Source organism: Denticeps clupeoides, chromosome 4 (assembly GCF_900700375.1).
Source record: "Denticeps clupeoides chromosome 4, fDenClu1.1, whole genome shotgun sequence".
Lineage (NCBI taxonomy): Eukaryota > Metazoa > Chordata > Actinopteri > Clupeiformes > Denticipitidae > Denticeps > Denticeps clupeoides.
Window position 1 is genome coordinate 11,193,455 of NC_041710.1, and position 18,263 is coordinate 11,211,717.

The 18,263-nt window shown below is 39.8% G+C and overlaps 1 protein-coding gene across 9 annotated transcripts; it reads right to left on the reverse strand.

The window, feature by feature from the left end:
• Positions 1-38: 38 nt before the first annotated feature.
• pfkpb (phosphofructokinase, platelet b) lies at positions 39-17,530 on the reverse strand. 9 transcript variants are annotated; one of them, XM_028975947.1, is made up of 25 exons: positions 17,309-17,530; positions 14,365-14,438; positions 14,091-14,168; positions 13,620-13,809; positions 13,131-13,296; positions 12,938-12,982; positions 12,704-12,812; positions 12,134-12,229; positions 11,774-11,869; positions 11,311-11,403; positions 11,073-11,198; positions 10,740-10,804; positions 9,997-10,066; positions 9,447-9,482; positions 6,366-6,512; positions 6,075-6,145; positions 5,877-5,964; positions 4,425-4,577; positions 3,210-3,374; positions 2,013-2,074; positions 1,522-1,633; positions 1,304-1,403; positions 1,185-1,190; positions 838-943; positions 39-709 (listed from the first exon to the last, which is right to left on the reverse strand). In XM_028975947.1, the coding sequence occupies exons 1-25, from the start codon at positions 17,391-17,393 to the stop codon at positions 556-558; spliced, it is 2,493 nt and encodes an 830-aa protein (XP_028831780.1). In that variant the 5' UTR covers positions 17,394-17,530; the 3' UTR covers positions 39-555. The 9 variants fall into 9 exon arrangements, with proteins under 9 accessions (XP_028831780.1, XP_028831779.1, XP_028831783.1 ...); XM_028975946.1 differs by lacking the exon at positions 4,425-4,577 and adding an exon at positions 5,297-5,449 and having other exon boundaries at positions 17,309-17,529; XM_028975950.1 differs by lacking the exons at positions 4,425-4,577; positions 12,134-12,229 and adding an exon at positions 5,297-5,449 and having other exon boundaries at positions 17,309-17,528.
• Positions 17,531-18,263: the final 733 nt, after the last annotated feature.

The following is an 18,263-nucleotide window of genomic DNA, read 5'->3' on the forward strand; positions in this document are numbered from 1 at the left end:
GGTAGTGGACCCACTGTAAATGATAAGAGCTAAGAAAGCACGAGAGGCAATGGTTTTATTGCACAACTGATTTACATAGACATATATTCTTCAAATTAAAATGACACTGCTCACAATGCACCCTGATAAACTGACACAAGATCCATAAAACACACAATAACGCACAGCATCAGCTATGCCTCTTGGAAGCACTGCAAACTGCTAGACAATTACATTAAATAAGCTTTTCCATTAGAATCTCAGATGCCTGGGTCATGGTGGAGGGTCTGGGGACATCAGGTAGTCTGTGGCATACACAGCGATCATACGTTCAGACTTGTTATAATACGTAGGAATATATGTAGGGTACTGACAATACATTATGGCTAACAGTGCATCACCATGGGGGCAGAAAGTGCTGGTAGGATTCAGTACACTACACATCAGCCAATCCCAACCTGCTTCTTATTCCTGCTGCTCTAGAGAGCAATCTCCTTTCTCAAGGATGTCTCTCTTTCTATCTCAAGACTGTTGTTCCTCATTATCCTCTTCCTCCGTCACTTTCATCTTCACATCTCAGATGGTAGAGTTGTCTGTGTCTTTGGCTCTGAGGCGCACCACATGTTCCAGCTGGCCGGAGTCAGAGACGTCATAGCTGGTTTTGTATTTGGCCAGAATCTTCATGAGCGGGCGCAGCTTTAGCCACCACTGTTCCTTAGGGATACGATGCCTACAGATGCACAAAGATACCAGACCTGTTTTTGGAGATTTCCAGCTACTAATTGGATCTTCCAACAAATATCTTGATGTGAAGATGAATTCCTATGTCTGTGTGTGTGTTGTGTATGTATGTCATACTCAAAGTCAGTCTCGTCCTTCAGCTGAATCACAGGCTGGAACAGCAGTGCTCGACGCCTCATTCCCAACAGACAGGCTGAATCCTCAGTGTTTGCAAACACACGCCCTAAAACAAGACACACACACACAACAGTAAAATTCACACATATGAACATATACACATGAACATTTTCAGCTGTCACCAACACACAAAATAATGATTCTAATAATACACAATTATTATCTAGTAATACACAAATTCAAAAGATATACACAGACATAAACAGCACACAGTGAACAGGCACACACACAAGGCAAAATAAACAAACAGAAATTGAGAGGCTTAATGGCTTAAAAGACAGCATTACCTTCATCTACAGATCCCCACGGGTGCCAGAGAGAAACCAGAGGAAACGTCATCAGATCAACACTCTGCAGACACTGTGTGTGTGTGTGTGTGTGTGTGCGAGTGTGTGTATATACACACCTTCTCTGTAGAACTCTCTCAGTCGTTTAGAGATCCACTGCATGGCCTTGGCTGCAATCTTAGTGCCAAAGTTTCTGTCGAATGGAGAAGGAGCCCCTCCCTTTCAAGAAGAATGAGAAGATTGTAGTGGAGGCAGAGAAATATGAGTGATAGTGTAAGATTTGTGTGAGAGCTGTGTGGTGTGTACATGTGTGTATTAGTGAGCCCCCTTTGAGTACCTGCTGCATGTGACCGAGGACGTTCTTTCTGCAGTCAAACACTCCTTTGCCCTCCTCTGAGTACAGCTGATAGATGAAATCTGTGGTGTAGTTATCATTACTGTTCTCATTCCTAAAACACAACATTAACATACAAAGATGGTTCTTACATATATATATTGTATTTTATGTCCTGTCCTGGATTAACACAGTAATGTTGCAGTGTTTATGTTTAGGGTATAAATGTAATTCCATAGTTATTAAAAATATAGTATGTTATAGTGAGTTCTAAAAGAATGCTACGATGACCTAAACATTTGCAAAAAAAATTCTCTGAAGTATCAGTTCTAGAAAAAATTAAATGATTAAAAATTAAACAGCAAGGCATATCTAACACCATACCATGTTGATCTGAACACACCAGTTGTAGCACAGAGCAGCCAGAAAACTGCAGTACATAAAAAGACACAGCAGTATGATGAAATAAGCAGCAGGATGCACCTCAGCCTTACCTCAGCACTAAACCTCGCTGGATGCTGGTCTTCATCTTTGCTGTTAGATGCTCCACATTAGCCTGAAGAGCAGCGAAATGCAAAAAACAGATGCTAAAACTGGACAGAACAAACAAAAAAAACTGTTCTTCCTTTGGTCCAGCCTCTCTCTTCTCCTCTCGGTTCCTTCTTTCTCTCACTCTCGCTCTCTGCCTGTAGGACTCCGATTGAAGGGTGGTGTTCCCTGATGTCTTCCCGAAATAGATTTTACAAAACTAAATATACTGCAGCCCTACCCACTGTTATAGAGACTGGAAGAGGTGAGAAAAGTGGGGTCATGGCATCACAGCATACACACAAACGAACACATGCATCAATTTGGAACCAACACAGTGTGTACGGTAGTTCTACACAAAGTTTATTGATAATGTAATTGGACAAAAAAAAGTCTGGTGCATTCTTACACATGGCTGAGTGGAATGAAAGCATCTGTTGATTGTGATGGGCTGCAGTGACTGTCTCCATGCCACAAGAGTAAGGGCTTATCTCAGATTAACACCCTCCAAAGTGTAACACTGAGTTTATTAATAACTGCACTGTGTGTATGTATCTTTATTTAGATACAGTGCAAGTCTGGGCGACCGGAAGATAAGCATCTATATGAAACTTAAAAATCTGCTGATATGTGTGACTATTTTTTCTGCATACACAAAGCATATAGGGGAATATTGGCTAATGGAACATTAAACTTGTCTCCAGGATTTACAGGTGCAAACAAAAAATACCTACTTGTTAGTTGTCTTCATTTAATGATTGAGACCTCTTAAACACACCTTTTGCCCTCACACTGGCTGATTTAAACCTGCTCCTTTTAAATACGCCATGTATGAAAAGTGGTGCAAACAGTGACAATAAAGACAAAGACAATAAAGCTGCCAAAACTACTTGTAAGCGGTTCAACTGCTGAGAGTACTTTACATGCTAAAATAAGAAAATAAATAATAAAATTAATGGTTCCTTTATTATCACAGTTTCACTGTTTCCCTGTGTTGTTCATCATCTGTTGCCATCAGCGGCCATCTCATGTTTTCATCATCACCATGTCCACAACCAAACCAAACATTTCTAATGGGCAAACTAAAGAATCGGGTACTTGCGAATACTCTCTGAACTACAGCTCCTCCCAGTGTGTCACTATCTATGTGTGTAAGTGTGTACCTGCAAGTCCCTGATGTCAAAGGGCTCCTCGTAGATGTATGCAGCATCAGCTCCGGCAGCGAGACCCCCAACACTGGCCAGATAACCACAGTAACCACCCATTGTCTCAATGATGAACACACGTCGCTTTGTGCCACTCGCTGACTGTTTAATGCGGTCACACGTCTGCCATACACAACAAAAATAAGTAAATACACACACACAGACACAAACACAGTCATACACTTATAGGCCCACAGTTACACACATCCACACATACCCAGCATGCAAGCCTGTTTACATAATTCAGAAGCAGACAGATCATGATATTACAGACATTCACACAGAGACCAACTACACACACAGGAAGTGCTAACGTTCATACAGACATCAGACAAGGGGAATAACCGTGCTATGTGTGTGTGAGTCATGTGCCCTTCTCAATTATGCCAGGAGGTCTTACCAGATTAGGCCTCACCTCTGGTGACTAGAGCTACTGCATATGGGAAGTACTTTTACTGTTTGAGGACAAGCCCTGATGATCCGAATTTCTACAAATATGTTTTTTAAACCACAAAGCATCTGGCTTCCAAAAATCTGGAAAGTCAAAGAAATAACCTGGCAAGAGCCAGTGATGAAAGCTTCTGCTGCTTCTCATACAGGGGGTGGGTGGGACAGAAGTTTGGCATTTTTATAACCTGATCATAATGTTTCCGACACTACAGATAACCCAGTCTGTGGAAATGCAGAGAACAGAGTAGGTGTAGATCAGGGATAGCTGTACTAATCAATCCTTGAAGTGAATTATTCAAATCTGAATTATTAAAATAATTCTATTAATATTCTAGTGAGAATTTGTGCTGGTATTTAAAAGAAATGCATAATTGCAATCAAACATAATAATTTTTGGTGAAAGAATACAATACATTCCCAAATCATTCCTTATATCTGACTTTCAAAACAGGTTATGAATATTATTTAAAAAAATATTTAATAAGCCTATCCTGTGATCTGGTTCATTAGACTACAGTTATCAATGTGTTTTGTTACTGAGCACATTTTGTAACGAGTTAATAAGTTTCACAGCTATGATCATTAATATGCTAATAATTCATCTCTTAATATTAGTAATAATAACTGAATAATCTAATTATTATTATTATTAAAACTACTGAGACACCAATCCATCTCAACCTCTGTCTGTATTCAAAAGTGCTGAGACACCATCTGCCTTACCTCCACAATGGCATTGAGGGACGTATCTGCGCCGATGCTGAGGTCAGTGCCTGGCACATTGTTACTGATGGTTGCAGGCAGCATGCACATAGGCAAACAGAACTCCTCATATTTGCTGCGGGCATCACATAGCTGAAGCACACACTCAAACGCCTGCAGGTGCAGCGCAAATGTGTTAGACCTCCACACCGCCAGGACGACATAACTGCGGCATAACTGTTGTGGGATCATTGTTGAATGAGAGTGGTGTTCAGAACCACAAGTGGAGTAGGCTTTTTGATGGAGGAATTGCAGTTTCTCAAGATAGGAAATCCATGTTTTACATAAATTCCGCAGAATATTATTTCAAGTCTATGAATATATTACACGATATGGAAAGTTGGGGAATGTGGGGGAAAACTTGGAAAAGTCCTTAAATGTATAATACATTTTATCATGTTACCACCAAAAATAACAATAATGTCCGGTCATCTTGCAGGGAGTGAGCTCATGACTATTAATAACGTTTAAACAGGCAATGTAATCCAAGCTCAGACAGACATGGTGAAAAGTGACCATGCTCAAGACACACACATACACAGAGGTCAGGCCTGCTTGAGTATGACATCCGAAACTGAATGCTTCTTTAATTAACATTAACAGTGCGACTTCAGCAGTTTCTCGTCGCTTTATAGAGGATGCTGTTGCTGACGTGTTTGTTTACAATAGTTTGCTAATTAATATTCGATTAAGCAGGAGATCAGACCTTATAAAGTATTAATGAACATGCACAAGCACACGCAGAAACAGCTGAAGTACAGGGTGGACAGAGGAAGCCATATCACTCCATGCCCAGGGCACACTTAAACACACACACGTGTGTGTGGTCTTACGTCCGTTATGGCATTGAGGGCTGTATCTGCACCGATACTAAGGTCGGAGCCAGGGATATTGTTGGAGACGGTAGCTGGCACCATCACCATGGGAACACAAAACTCCTCATGTGACACACGGGCCGCTAGGAGTTCCAGCAGTCCCAGATAAGCCTGCAGAAGCACAGGCAGGGAGTTATGGGTAAATGCTGAGCACAGTTAGTTAAGCACAGTACGTGCTGTGAGGGGTAATTTCAGATGTGGAATGTGGCAGAATGTTAAGTGAAACCCTGATTTTGAAAGAACAAAAGTTGGGCCTGCAAATATAAATGATGTTTAAACAATTATATTTCATTATTAATAGGAAATCAACATAGTAAAAACATTTGAACCTAGGACTTTGAACAGAACAAATATTCATCATAAACAAGATAAATCAATAAATGCATTCAACATTTCAACATGTTACTATAGTATTAGCTTATTACTAGTGTGTTAACTCAGAACAGCAATGAAACTTTAGTAGAACTCCTAAGAATTGTAAAATTTTTGTACATACAAAAGCACAATGAACTCTAATATTTGTTCAGAGATGTCATACCTCAAAGCCGCCAATGACCAGCAGGGCATTGATGTTGTGGATTCTGATCTGTTCTGCTATCTTATCCAGCTTCTTTAATGGTAGGGTCCTGCAGCAAGTGGGAGTGTCAGTTTCAACAGTGGAAATGTCTTTAAGAATCCTTTATTAATCATATTCATTAACTATGTAGGAACTCTTGGTCTTCACAAAAATATGTACCTTTTTGTCCCTAGAAGGGAGCCACCCTGTCCTGTCCAGCCACCCACATCACCCCACTTAATTTCTTTTATCTGTAAAAGTACAACAAACATATAATTACACACGCATATGCAAACCAAATATCATTCAAATATCAGTATGAGTTTTCATCATATATATGATTTTCATAACTCAGTTAAAAAACAGTTTACACACAAAGTCAGATTATGACTGTGTTGTCACATGTATGTGTGTGTGTGTGTGTGTGTGTGTGTGTGCACATGTGCACTTCTACATTTGGGTTGTCCTTACCTGGCCCTTAGAAAAGCCCTCAAAACCATCATTGACAGCAAGCATCTTATGCCCCTCTGTGATGCCCACTCTGACAGCTGAGCGGACAGCTGCGTTCATGCCTGCTGCCGGAGCACCAACATTCAACACCGCTACTGTAAATGGGCTCTGAGAGACACACACGCATACAAAACCTAGTTAGAGTCCTAGCAGACCTTGCACATACAAGTTACTTGGAACTGTCCACTGTTAGAATTCCATTTTTACAGTTTCTAATGAACACTTTTACATTTACAATTTACATTTCTGGCATTTAGCAGACACATTTATCCCTACAATCAGAAGTTACAGGGACAGTCCCCCTGCAAGTTTTTGCTCAGGGACACAATGTTACTCACTAGACTTCTACCACACATCATATGATTTTATTACCCATTGTAATAAAACCACAGACACCTTTATAACAGACGTACAGCTCTCTGTACGCTGTGAAAAGAGTGCAAAACTTAGGCAGCCTCAGCTTTTGCGCATGCCAAGAGAGCTTCAGTAAATCAGGGACAATGATCTGCGACAGTGTTTTCCTGGCAAAGTCATTGCATGCTTTATCCATTACAAGGCCAAACTCAATAAAGCAGCAAAGCAACACTGAGTGCTAAATTAGCTCACACAGGGTTCCCACTCTGTCAGACTTAAACTTCTCTGACTTTACCACAACCTCTTTTTCAAAAGAAATGTCGAAAAATAACTTTGGGGTGCTGAGCAGAAAAGGGCATTTAAACTGGCTAATGGTTATAGAATTGAAAACTGCTTTTACGTCATTGTTGTGGAATATAGGCAGGCTTGATGTGTTGAATGGAACATACCAAAACCTCAACTCCATGTCTGATATCCTCTACACGAATGTTATATTTTATCACTGTGGGTGAAAAAGTCCTTAAATTCGTAATTTTCAAGCCTAATATCTTGAAATTCACACTTGCGTGGCATGTTTGGTGAGTTTAAGGACATATGTTGACACAAACTTGGCAACGATTTTGTGTTCTAGAATCTTGAACATTTTTAGGGCGTTTTGTTTAGCAAAACAAAAACACTCACTGGAAATAAAGATGCATGAATTCCTATCAGGTTTTGGCTACTGCACTGAATTCTGTTAACAAAATTCCCTGATTTGGCATCCAAATTATACAATTTCCTTATATTCCGTGTCTGGAAATGTCTTTACTGAAATTCCCAGACCTGTGGGAACCCTGCCCGTACTGCAGCCTACATGCATATGCACCCTTTCAGGTTGTTCCAAAGAACATGATATATACTGATCCTCAGATCAGTGTTTGGCCTATGAAAACACTTCATATCGCATAACACCACATGGTATTTTTAGTGCTCAAGGAGGAATTTATAGAAACGTACAAAATTATTTTACACTGGTATACCACTATATACACTAGTACATTACACTAGTACATATAGACAGAGACATGTTCCTCAAAACATCAGCCTGATAAAAGCTCACATCACAGCAATAATTTTTCATTGGCCAAACATTTCCGCTAAGACTTATACTATTATGTATGGCTTTCATTCCATGCAGATGATACCCAAGTTGTCTGAAAAACCATGGAACGTTCCTGCCAGGTTTGTGGCTTCACAAGATAGCACATGACCACAGTCCTGTTTAAATAAACAGAACCAACCTTCACTCTGCATGTCCATAATACAGACTTGCTGATCCAAAAGGTAAAGTAACATAAACATTAATAATTTATTAAGTTTCTTAAGCAATTTAATGGGTCCATAATAAGGCCAATGTTCTGCACACTGCTGCAGGGTAAAATGGGCCACAGTGGTTGCATTCAGGTAAGAGGATTTTAGACCTTAAGAATTTCTGAGCAGATGCCACTGAAATTTTATGGCAGACATAGAGGATACACTTTATAAATGGGTCAGCACAATAATCAGCTAAAGAGAATGTGAACAAATTAGGCCTGAAAGTGCCCAGTGCATTGTTCTGATTGGGCCTCAGACAGGCTGAATGATTTACTTTCATAATTATATTCTACCCTGATTTCAGGTCATTTGTTAATCCTAGGGCTATTTAAAAAATATTAAGTAATTAATGGCAGATTTTGCACTGAAATAATCATGACTGGTGTAAATAAATTCTGAAGACTAAAACTTACTATAATGCATATTTAAAACTGACAAGTGAAAGATGCTGAGATGGGGAGTGTCAGGGAGATGATATGGTCTTTTTTTAAAGGTCAACTAATATGAAAAATTCCTTTGCTTTTATATAGGTCTAAGTGGTCCCCTAATACTATATCTGTCTTGCATACCATAAATAAAAAAAATACATTTGTGCAAATTTTTACATTTGGAAGCCATGATGGTTGGTGGAGTTACTTTTTTAGAGGAGGGGTGGGAAATTCTAAGCGGACAAAGCATGAGAAAGAGGAGGTAATCTTTCCACTTATGACTACATAAGGGGAGACATTCCAGATACAACTATCTGAGCTGCTGCTCTCAGTGAAGCCGAATGGCCAAATCACATAAACATATCATAATTCCTAGCCACTGCAGGACCATACACAGGCTAGGGGAACATGTATTAATGTTAAATAGTCTCACAAAGTGAAATTTTCACTTTCACCTTTAACCCTTGTGTGCTCACATGCTAACTAAACTAAATAAAATAAATGAATAATAAAATTATCACATATCATATCACTGATAATATTCTACTGAGTTTATTAATCACAGCCCCATTATACTCATTTATACCCTGTTTTGCAGCTGTGTTGTTTAATTGAATGTCTTGTTTTTAACATCTTGTATGCTGTGCTGTACTCTATTCTGTTATTCAATACTGTAATGTACTCATCTTTGCTATACTTTAATGTACTGTTCTGTACTGTGATTTGTTGCACTCTCCGATATGGCTGTACTCTGCTGTGTTGTAATACCGTAGTCCAGTGTGTTGCTTTGTACTGCGCTATGCTGTGCACTACTGTGCTGTTTTACACTCCTACATGAGAAGGCATAAGCTCAGCAAAATTCACTATAGCACTGAAACCATCCTATAGGCAACACAACAATACCTACACGACAAGGACCTTGTTTGCTGTTCTCCACTCCATTCTGTCCATTCTCATCATAAAGACATGCACACACACACACACACACACACAGGTTGCCTCATATTCTACAGACATGTAGAATTTTGAGTACAAAGCAAATTTGACAAAATGACAGAACAAATCTCCCACCGAGAGAAAAATCACATTTCAAAACAGTTTATTCACTCTCTGAAAACGTTATACCTGAATGTCACATCAACTAACACTTATCCTGAGTATAAGTGTTATACAATTGTTATACAATTTTAGGTGCATCTACATCTTCAGGCATGTAACTGTTTGCTTTCCATTGTCCACTACTATATAGACTTACTCCATTTCTTTATTCTTATTATCCCCAGATTCTAATGACTTACAGCTCTTTATGACCACATAGTTGTAGAATTTATTTATTTCAAACACCAAAACCATTAATAAATTGAGAACTGTTTATGATTTATGTCATTTATTTGATTTAAAACTAGATTTAAAACTAGAGCAAATGATTGTCATGGATAATTAAAAAAGAAACTTACATGTGGTAGCTCTGAGTCTGATTTACGGTGTGAAAGAAGCTTATAGGTGTTCAGGTTGTTTTCAAAGCTCCTATAGTTTTAAAAGAAAGAGAGGAAACTCAGTAGAGGACACACAAATACACACACACACACACACACACACACACACACACACAGAACATTAGTGTAGCTTGCCAACACTAATGGAATCAAGAAGCTTTTAAAGCTCAGAAGACAATCAATAGCAGCTTCTTCTGACCAAACTGTGCAGCAGGACACACGAAACAGAAATGTAATCAAACACCAGACAGCCTTCTACTCACACTTTAGATAAGGCATGACAAGCATTTCAAATATATTTCCACCCACATTTAAGCTGTTGATTGAATGCATTTACATTTTACATGTATGTAATTTATCACACACCCTTATCCAGAGTGACTTACAGTGAGTAGTCATAGGGACTGTGCCCCTGGAGACACTCAGGGTTAAGTGTCTGGGACACAATGGTAGTGGGGTAGTGTGACTTTGTGGCCTTCTGGTTTATAGGCATATCTGTTTCATACTAGGCTACTCCAACCTTAATGTAACACAATATAAGCTTTTTTAATATTCAGATATTGGTCATTTTTCTTTTGCTAATTAATAAGTAACATATACGGAACACTGGATGACATGAGCTGAGCTGCTCTCAGTGAAGCTGTACTGTGTAAAACTGTGGTTAGTATGAAGCTGAGATTCATTTGTGGTGCTCATGTTCTTACCTGCCCCTGAGTCTCACCGCCTCCTCAAATTTCTTCTCATCCATGGCTTTCTGCACCTCCTGTGTCTGTCAGAAGGAGATTAAATAGGTGCCATCAATATTTATTTACTAGGTCATCTTATGTGAAAAAATCAGAAAAATCCTTCAATCCTTCAAAAATCCTTCATTTAGTTTTTTAGATACACCTTTGTATATTAATGGTTAACCCACTGTATAGCTACAGGGTAGACATCTCTAATGTTTTATTAATTGCATTGTTTAGCAAAATTGTGTTTCATTAGATTTTAATCAGTTGTGAACAGAAGATTTAGCAGCAGGCTGCTGCATTACAAACCATTTGAACACACTCCATAAGGGGCAGCCGCACGGCCTGGTTCCCACAGAGAGACACCACACAGGCTGGAGTACCAGGGGACGCCTCTAATAGGGCCAGCACGGCCTCTACTCCCATGCGACTGGCCTGGGGTGACACGGGTCAGATGGGTCAGTAGCAAAAGCACAAAAAATGACATCAGCAAAAAAGGAAAAATAAATATGACCCAAACATTTCACTTTTGTGGAACAGTACATACAAGTATCCTGTCGAATGCTGAGGGGGTTCCTCCTCTCTGCACATGTCCAAGGATGGTGACACGTGTGTCAAATCCAAGACATCGCACCACAAGCTACACACAAAAAACTCAGTTTAATGCCAGTTAGACATCACATACTGACAGACGCCATGGTGTGAGCAAGGACTGAAACAGGCACGGATGAATGAAAAGTGCTGAACAGAAGATGTCATCAATAATGCAGAGTTAAAACATTAAAACTTTTTTCCTATATTTTATTGAATGTGTTAATATTGTGTCATGTCCACAAATGTACTATATATCACAATGCGCAATGCTATGTTTTTATATGACTGTAGTGAAAAATGACTCTGTAGTACGAAGTACTGAATACAGACACAGACACACAAGCAAAAGCACAGTGGAACAGTGAGGATAGGGTTTAAGCAGGAAAGCAATGGGTTCTGGCTTCAGCTGTACTTACATCCTTCACATAATCAGTAGAGATGGCTTTGTTGGAGGAGTCAATGGCCCCCTCAGCTACTATGATGATATTGAGCCGTTTCTTATCAGCTCGATTCTACAGGTAGGGTTTAAGGCACACACACACAAAACACACACCAGAAACTAATTAGGTCCTAAATTACACATTTTAGAAGCCAATCCCATCTTCAACATGAGCTCATGACCACCTCAGAGAAAAAGTTATCATCCCTCATTCTCTCATGTCATTTTTTTATTCTCTATCTCTTTCTCTATGTCCCCTCCCTCTCTCTCATTGGGTATGTCACTCTCATTGCCTGGATGGGATGTGCTCTTGCTGGCTCAGGACACCTGTACTCACGTCCTTGATGGAGTCAGAGCTGATAGGGCTCCCATGTCTGTCTATAGCCCCCTCTGCCACTATAATAATGTTCAGTCTGGAACCACGCAAGCGGTTCTGAAGTGAGATAGAAAACAGCTCAGACGTGGAGGCTACACTAACAGCGGCTTCAGACTCTGTTACTGCGAGCAACACACCCATGCTAACTACTGTGCCTACACACTACACAAACACTGGCAAGAGGAATCAAGAGAATACACAAAAATAAAGTGGTCAACCAAAGAATGATTCAAATACAAACAATTCTTGTTTTGCATTTGAATTCTTGTACTGTTACTGCTTAGTACTTTAGTTTGAACTGGATGTGAATGTGACATGGACACAAGTGTGCATATCAGAGTGAATAAATAAGTGGAAAAAGTTCCTCATAATCTTCATCTTTGTTTGACAATGTTTAACAATGTTACCTACACAAAGAGATATTACATTACATTGTTTAAACAAGTTTATATATATATATTTTTTAAATGCGCTGCAATTGAGCTGCAATGTTTTTAGGAGTGAATGACATATGAATTATGTGCGTTTTACCTCAGAAAGCTTTTGACACATCAGGTCTTCCCAGCCATCCTCTGGTGGCAACTCAGGAATAAAAACCCAATCAGCTCCACAAGCCAAAGCACTGACCAACGCCAGATACCTACACACACATAAACACATACACACAATTACATAACTGTACAAGTGACCCTTTAATAACTACAAACAATAACTTGAGTATAGATCAGCAGCATCTGGTCAAACCACAAACTCACAAAAACTCACCCACAGTGTCTTCCCATCACTTCCAGTACAAAGGTCCTCTGGTGACTAAAATAGACCCCTAACAGTTAGACCACAGGTAATCCAACAAATTCACTGTGTCTTATTCTAACCTCATAATTTGCAGATTAGTTTGCAGATTCAGACAAATGTATGTATATTATTGAGATGCGTGTGTGTTTGTTCATTCTCTCACCTTTGCGCCGTGGTCATTATGGCATCCACCACCTCAATGATTCTGTGTAAAGCTGAGTCCGTGCCAATGGTCATGTCTGTTCCACAGAAGTCATTATCTATAGATCCCACCATTCCAACAATGTGCAGCACTGAATGGGCCTGAGCAGCTGCTTCATCTATCTTTCCTGAGAGAGACAGAAAGACATATAAGGAAAAAAAAGAGAGAGAGATTATTAATGTGATCATTTCCCTTCTTAGGAGAAACACACTTAAAATGGGTGGAGACAGAGCCAGCAACAAGTAAAGAAAATAGAACACTGAAGAATTTAGATGCCTTAAATTAGATCAATTAGAATGACAATTAGTAATCTAACTAGATAATCCAGTCATCTATTACTGCAGATAAGAAGATTGTCTGGATGCTTCTCATTACTGCAGCTTGTTGGCTTCCTGTCTTGGTTAGAAGAAGGGATTGGATCCTGCCCTTACAGTAGATCCGGATTTTTACCTGATTGGACAAGTTCCTCCAGCAGTCCACTCCACTCCTCCCTGAACAGGTTGGCTCCAGTGAGACTGCCGTCTCCTCCTATTACACACAAGTTGGTGATCCCCCTCTTGACCAGGTTCTGGGCTGCCCGCAGACGACCATCATGAGTGCGGAACTCTGCACAGCGGGCGCTGCCGATGAAGGTGCCACCCTGTAGGACAGGTCAGTACCGTGAACAAGTGCAGGTTTCATTGGATTTCAGTGTGCCATTTGAAAATTGCATGTTTTGTTCACAAATGACAAATGATTCAACCATGAATCAGCATAACACACTGAAAACATAACACACTAAAAAATAAAAAACAAGCCTTCATTAAGGACTGGAGATGAATGTGAATAATTAGATTGAATAAAGACTGATGGTTCTTGATTTAGCAGTAGCGTAAAAGCTGAACGTTGTCTCTATAAATTCTATCTGTCTCATCTACTCACCACCTGAAGCATGCTGGACACACTCTCCCATGTGGCCTCCTTTATGTTGTCCCCTCCATCCACCATGCCCTGGTACCCCTGAACCACAAAGCCTATGATTAAGAGCCTTGTCTAATTGTTGTCAAGCATTCATTATCTTCCTGACTTCAACTACTTAAAATCAGGTAAGAGTTCTTTATTAGGCTGAGATGTAATCCCTCCCAACTGAGATGTAATCCATGCAAGAGCATAAAAGTGTGACCTATGCATGATTAAGATATGGCGATGTTCTCACCTCATGGATTAGGTAAACTTTGGCTCCTACGTAGATGCCCATCCTGACAACTGCCCTCACTGCCCCGTTCATTCCTACAAGAAAAAGAAAGAATCACTATATTTACTTCACATTCAGTAACTGCATGTGCCAGAGCCTATCAAAGGTCATACTGCACAAATTTGGAACTGTGGGCATGGCTCTAGCCCACAATATGAAACACACATCATTCAGTCACGCCCTCACCCCTATGGCCAATTTTAAGTCACCAATTCACGTAGCATTGAAGTTTTGGAATCCAGAGAATCCGGCAAAAACCCACGCCAACATGGGGAAGCATGCTACCCACTTAAATTTAAATTTACAGCATTTATCAGACTCCCTCATCCAGAGCAACTTACAACCAGTAGTTACAGGGACAGTCCCCCCTGGAGACACTCAGGGTTAAGTGTTTTGCTCCGGGACACAATGGTAGTAAGTGGGATTTGAACCTGGGTTTTCTGGTTCATAAGTGTGTTACCCAAAAGGCTACTACCACCCTATACCACACCACCCATATAAGCTTAAACAGAAACTTATGAACAAAAACAAAACCAATCTGAATATTTTCCAAGATACTGGATGATTTAAGCTTTTTTGACACAGCGCAGCCTCTTCAAAGCCAATGGAAGCAAGACGGAAACTGACCCTTGAAAGAAAGCTAACTCCCAAAACTAGCTAAATGAGTAGCAATATGACATCATATCATCACCATCCAAAAAATGAAAAATACTGTGATAATCTATAACTAATGCAGAAGATCATGAGCCAAGTTTGGAGTGTGTCTCCATTTCAGCACCACGGACAGGACCAACACAGATCCAGAATGGCAACTAAAACATCAGCACCATAGACAGGAGAAAGCTGACATTTCACTGAGCAAAGATTATACCCTGTACAGTAAAAAGCAGGCGTTTTGGCATTATGCAGTGAACCAGTGAGCCTGAAGAGATATTCTTTTCATTACTGAAGGTAGTTATTGTGTTCTGGAAAATTATAAAAGTTCAATGTGCTGATGAGCACAACACTGGGGACACGCAACACTGATGTAAACAGGGACACGAATGCTATAATTCATTTAAAACTATACAAGTCCTAATTGAAACTAAGTTGATTTCCTGTCTACAAGATTAGAATCCTAAGTAATCCAGCCACCAAAGGCATTATTTCACTGGGGCAGTGGTGGTCTAGCGGTTAAGGAAGCGGCCCTGTAATCAGAAGGTTGCCGGTTCGATTCCCGATCTGCCAAGGTGCCACTGAGGTGCCACTGAGCAAAGCACCGTCCCCACACACTGCTCCCCGGGCGCTTGTCATGGCTGCCCACTGCTCACTCAGGGTGATGGGTTAAATGCAGAGGACAAATTTCACTGTGTGCATCGTGTGCTGTGCTGCTGTGTATCACATGTGACAATCACTTCACTTTTTTTTTTTTTTTTTTTTTTTTTTTTTTTTATTTCAAGGTAAAAAAGGTTACCTGTTTGTCAGCATTCTCAAGAAGTGCCCTTAAAGTACACATGAATCTGAATCAGATTCACAACTGAACACTCCATCCATTGTTTCAACATTTACTGTTAGTTATTAAGTGTGAACTGAACACATCTAAAGTCATGGCTGTACAAAATTAATTTTTTTTACAGACTCATATAAATTGCGAAGGGAAAAGATCCAGCAATAAAATCATCAGAATGTTGTCATTTATGGCAAAATACAGTAAAATAGAGTAGATTCACTGATCAGTTCAGTCAATTCAAAGGTCATCAATAAGTAAAACTACTCTGAAAAAAGGGAATCCCTTCTTAATTTAACTTAAATAAATCACAAGGATTCCACTTAATTCACTTAATTCCACATCACAGTTAAAAAAAATGATTTGATCATGTAAGAATAACATGCTAAATTTGTATTCAATTCCAAATCACGTTTGAACAGAATAATAAAATTATTTGCTACTTTAAAAAATCAAGCTGAACATACTTAATATGTATGGTTTGAAATAACACAAAGGATTTAGGACTTCCTGAATCAAATTAATCATGTGGAACCGATGTCCATTATTCAAATAAATACTGTAAATCCAAGGAAGTTTTTCAGTGTGTGCGGTTATTATTCATGGGATTCATCTGAATGTCACTTTCTAGACAGTGTGACACTCGAGTCCAAACAGGACAGCTGTCTGCTGTAAGGCATCCACATGTGGGCTGTTAGATAACAGAGGTTACACGGGTCGCACACTGTTCTGGTCAGCTGGGCAAGGACAAAATACATAAATAAAAATAAGAATATATTCATTAATACAGTAATATGTTCCTTGCAGTGTTCAGAGAGGGTGGATTTCTGCAGTGTCATCAATGTTATGCATGTGATTGTTATGCAACACAGCTCCTCTAGGCCCACGAACATTTTCCCAGAATTCCACACTCAAATTATATTCCAACCCCGTCAGGCAACAAACAGTATCGCTACAAATACGTTGTAAATGAATAATTATGACTTATTTTGATAATACTAGTGAAAAAGGCAACGCAGCCCATGTCAAGTTTAAACCAGGACACCGGTCGCGTCGTGACAGAGTCACGCACTCGCATATTCCTCACGTACGTACGTACGTACGTAACACCACCCACATCCTCCACAAACGCACGACGTCGCATGGGCGAGTTGTCCTGGGTTATAAAAAAGCGCCGGTACCAGAAAAAAAAAACCTTTTTAACGCATTCTTGTCACTTCGAATATCTTGAGTTAACGTTTAAAAAGCATAACTATGTGGCCAAATAGTCGCCGAATTCCCCTTCATCATGTGTGCATCATAGATATATTCTGAAATACGTGTTGCCTCCTCCGCTTTCTGTCATTTTAATTTTTTTTTTACTCTGCGCGTAATCCACTTGTTAGGCGCGCCGTCAGTCAGAGAAGTCGGTCTTCCTACCCTGAGCATCCCCTCCGCTGGTCAGGACTGCGACGCACTTCCCCGCTCCCGAGAGATTCTCGAAAAATTTCTTAGTGTCCGGCATGGTCCTCAAGATATAACAAATAAAAACCTCAAAGCAAGACTCCTTTCTATCAACACAAATACAGCCTTGTCGCGTTAACTAGGAATAAGCCGCGTTCCCCGCACTGGAAACTCCGCCGCAATGAGCGCCGCCCCCTCGCGCTACGCCGCGTGCCGCCGTGTCCGGCGCGCTGATTGGCTGGAGTGGCTGCCTGTCAACAAGACTGGCAGCGCATCTGACCAATAGTGTTTTGTATCACGTCCGCCTTTGGTTAATATAGGCCAATTATGACCACCATCGTATTGAAAAAGGTAAAAAAAATACATATATTTACACAATTCATAGACCAGCTTTACTAAAGTTTGGCCTTAAAACTTTCTTGCAGATAATTAAAGACAATGTAGGAATGTAGGGTGAATTTAATTAAGGCACCATAGTGAGGCACCAAGATTCACTTTTCACATTACTTAAACATCTGCTTTCCTGATTTCTTTCTACCTCTCTGTCTCTCTGTCTCTGTCTCTCTCTCTCTTTCTCGGTGTGTATGTGTGTGTGTGTGTGTGTGTGTGTGTGTGTACTGGTTAATGAAAGCAGTAGTGGGAGCAGGATGTGTACTGAATTTGTTCTCATGAGGATGTGGAAATGGAAAGGTCAAGCAGAAAATGTATTTTAAAGATGAGGACACTCCTTAACTCAATAAATCCTTTGTTTATTGAGTCTTTTTGGAGCCATGGAATGATGTTTTAGCTCTCTTTAGTGAAAAAGACAAAAAATACAAAACACTTCATTTGCAAAAACGTAACATTTTCAACTTCATAATGCTGTATTTCCAAATATATGATAATTCAGAACAAATATAACAAAAAGCAGAAATGTGCTTAGATGTATTTA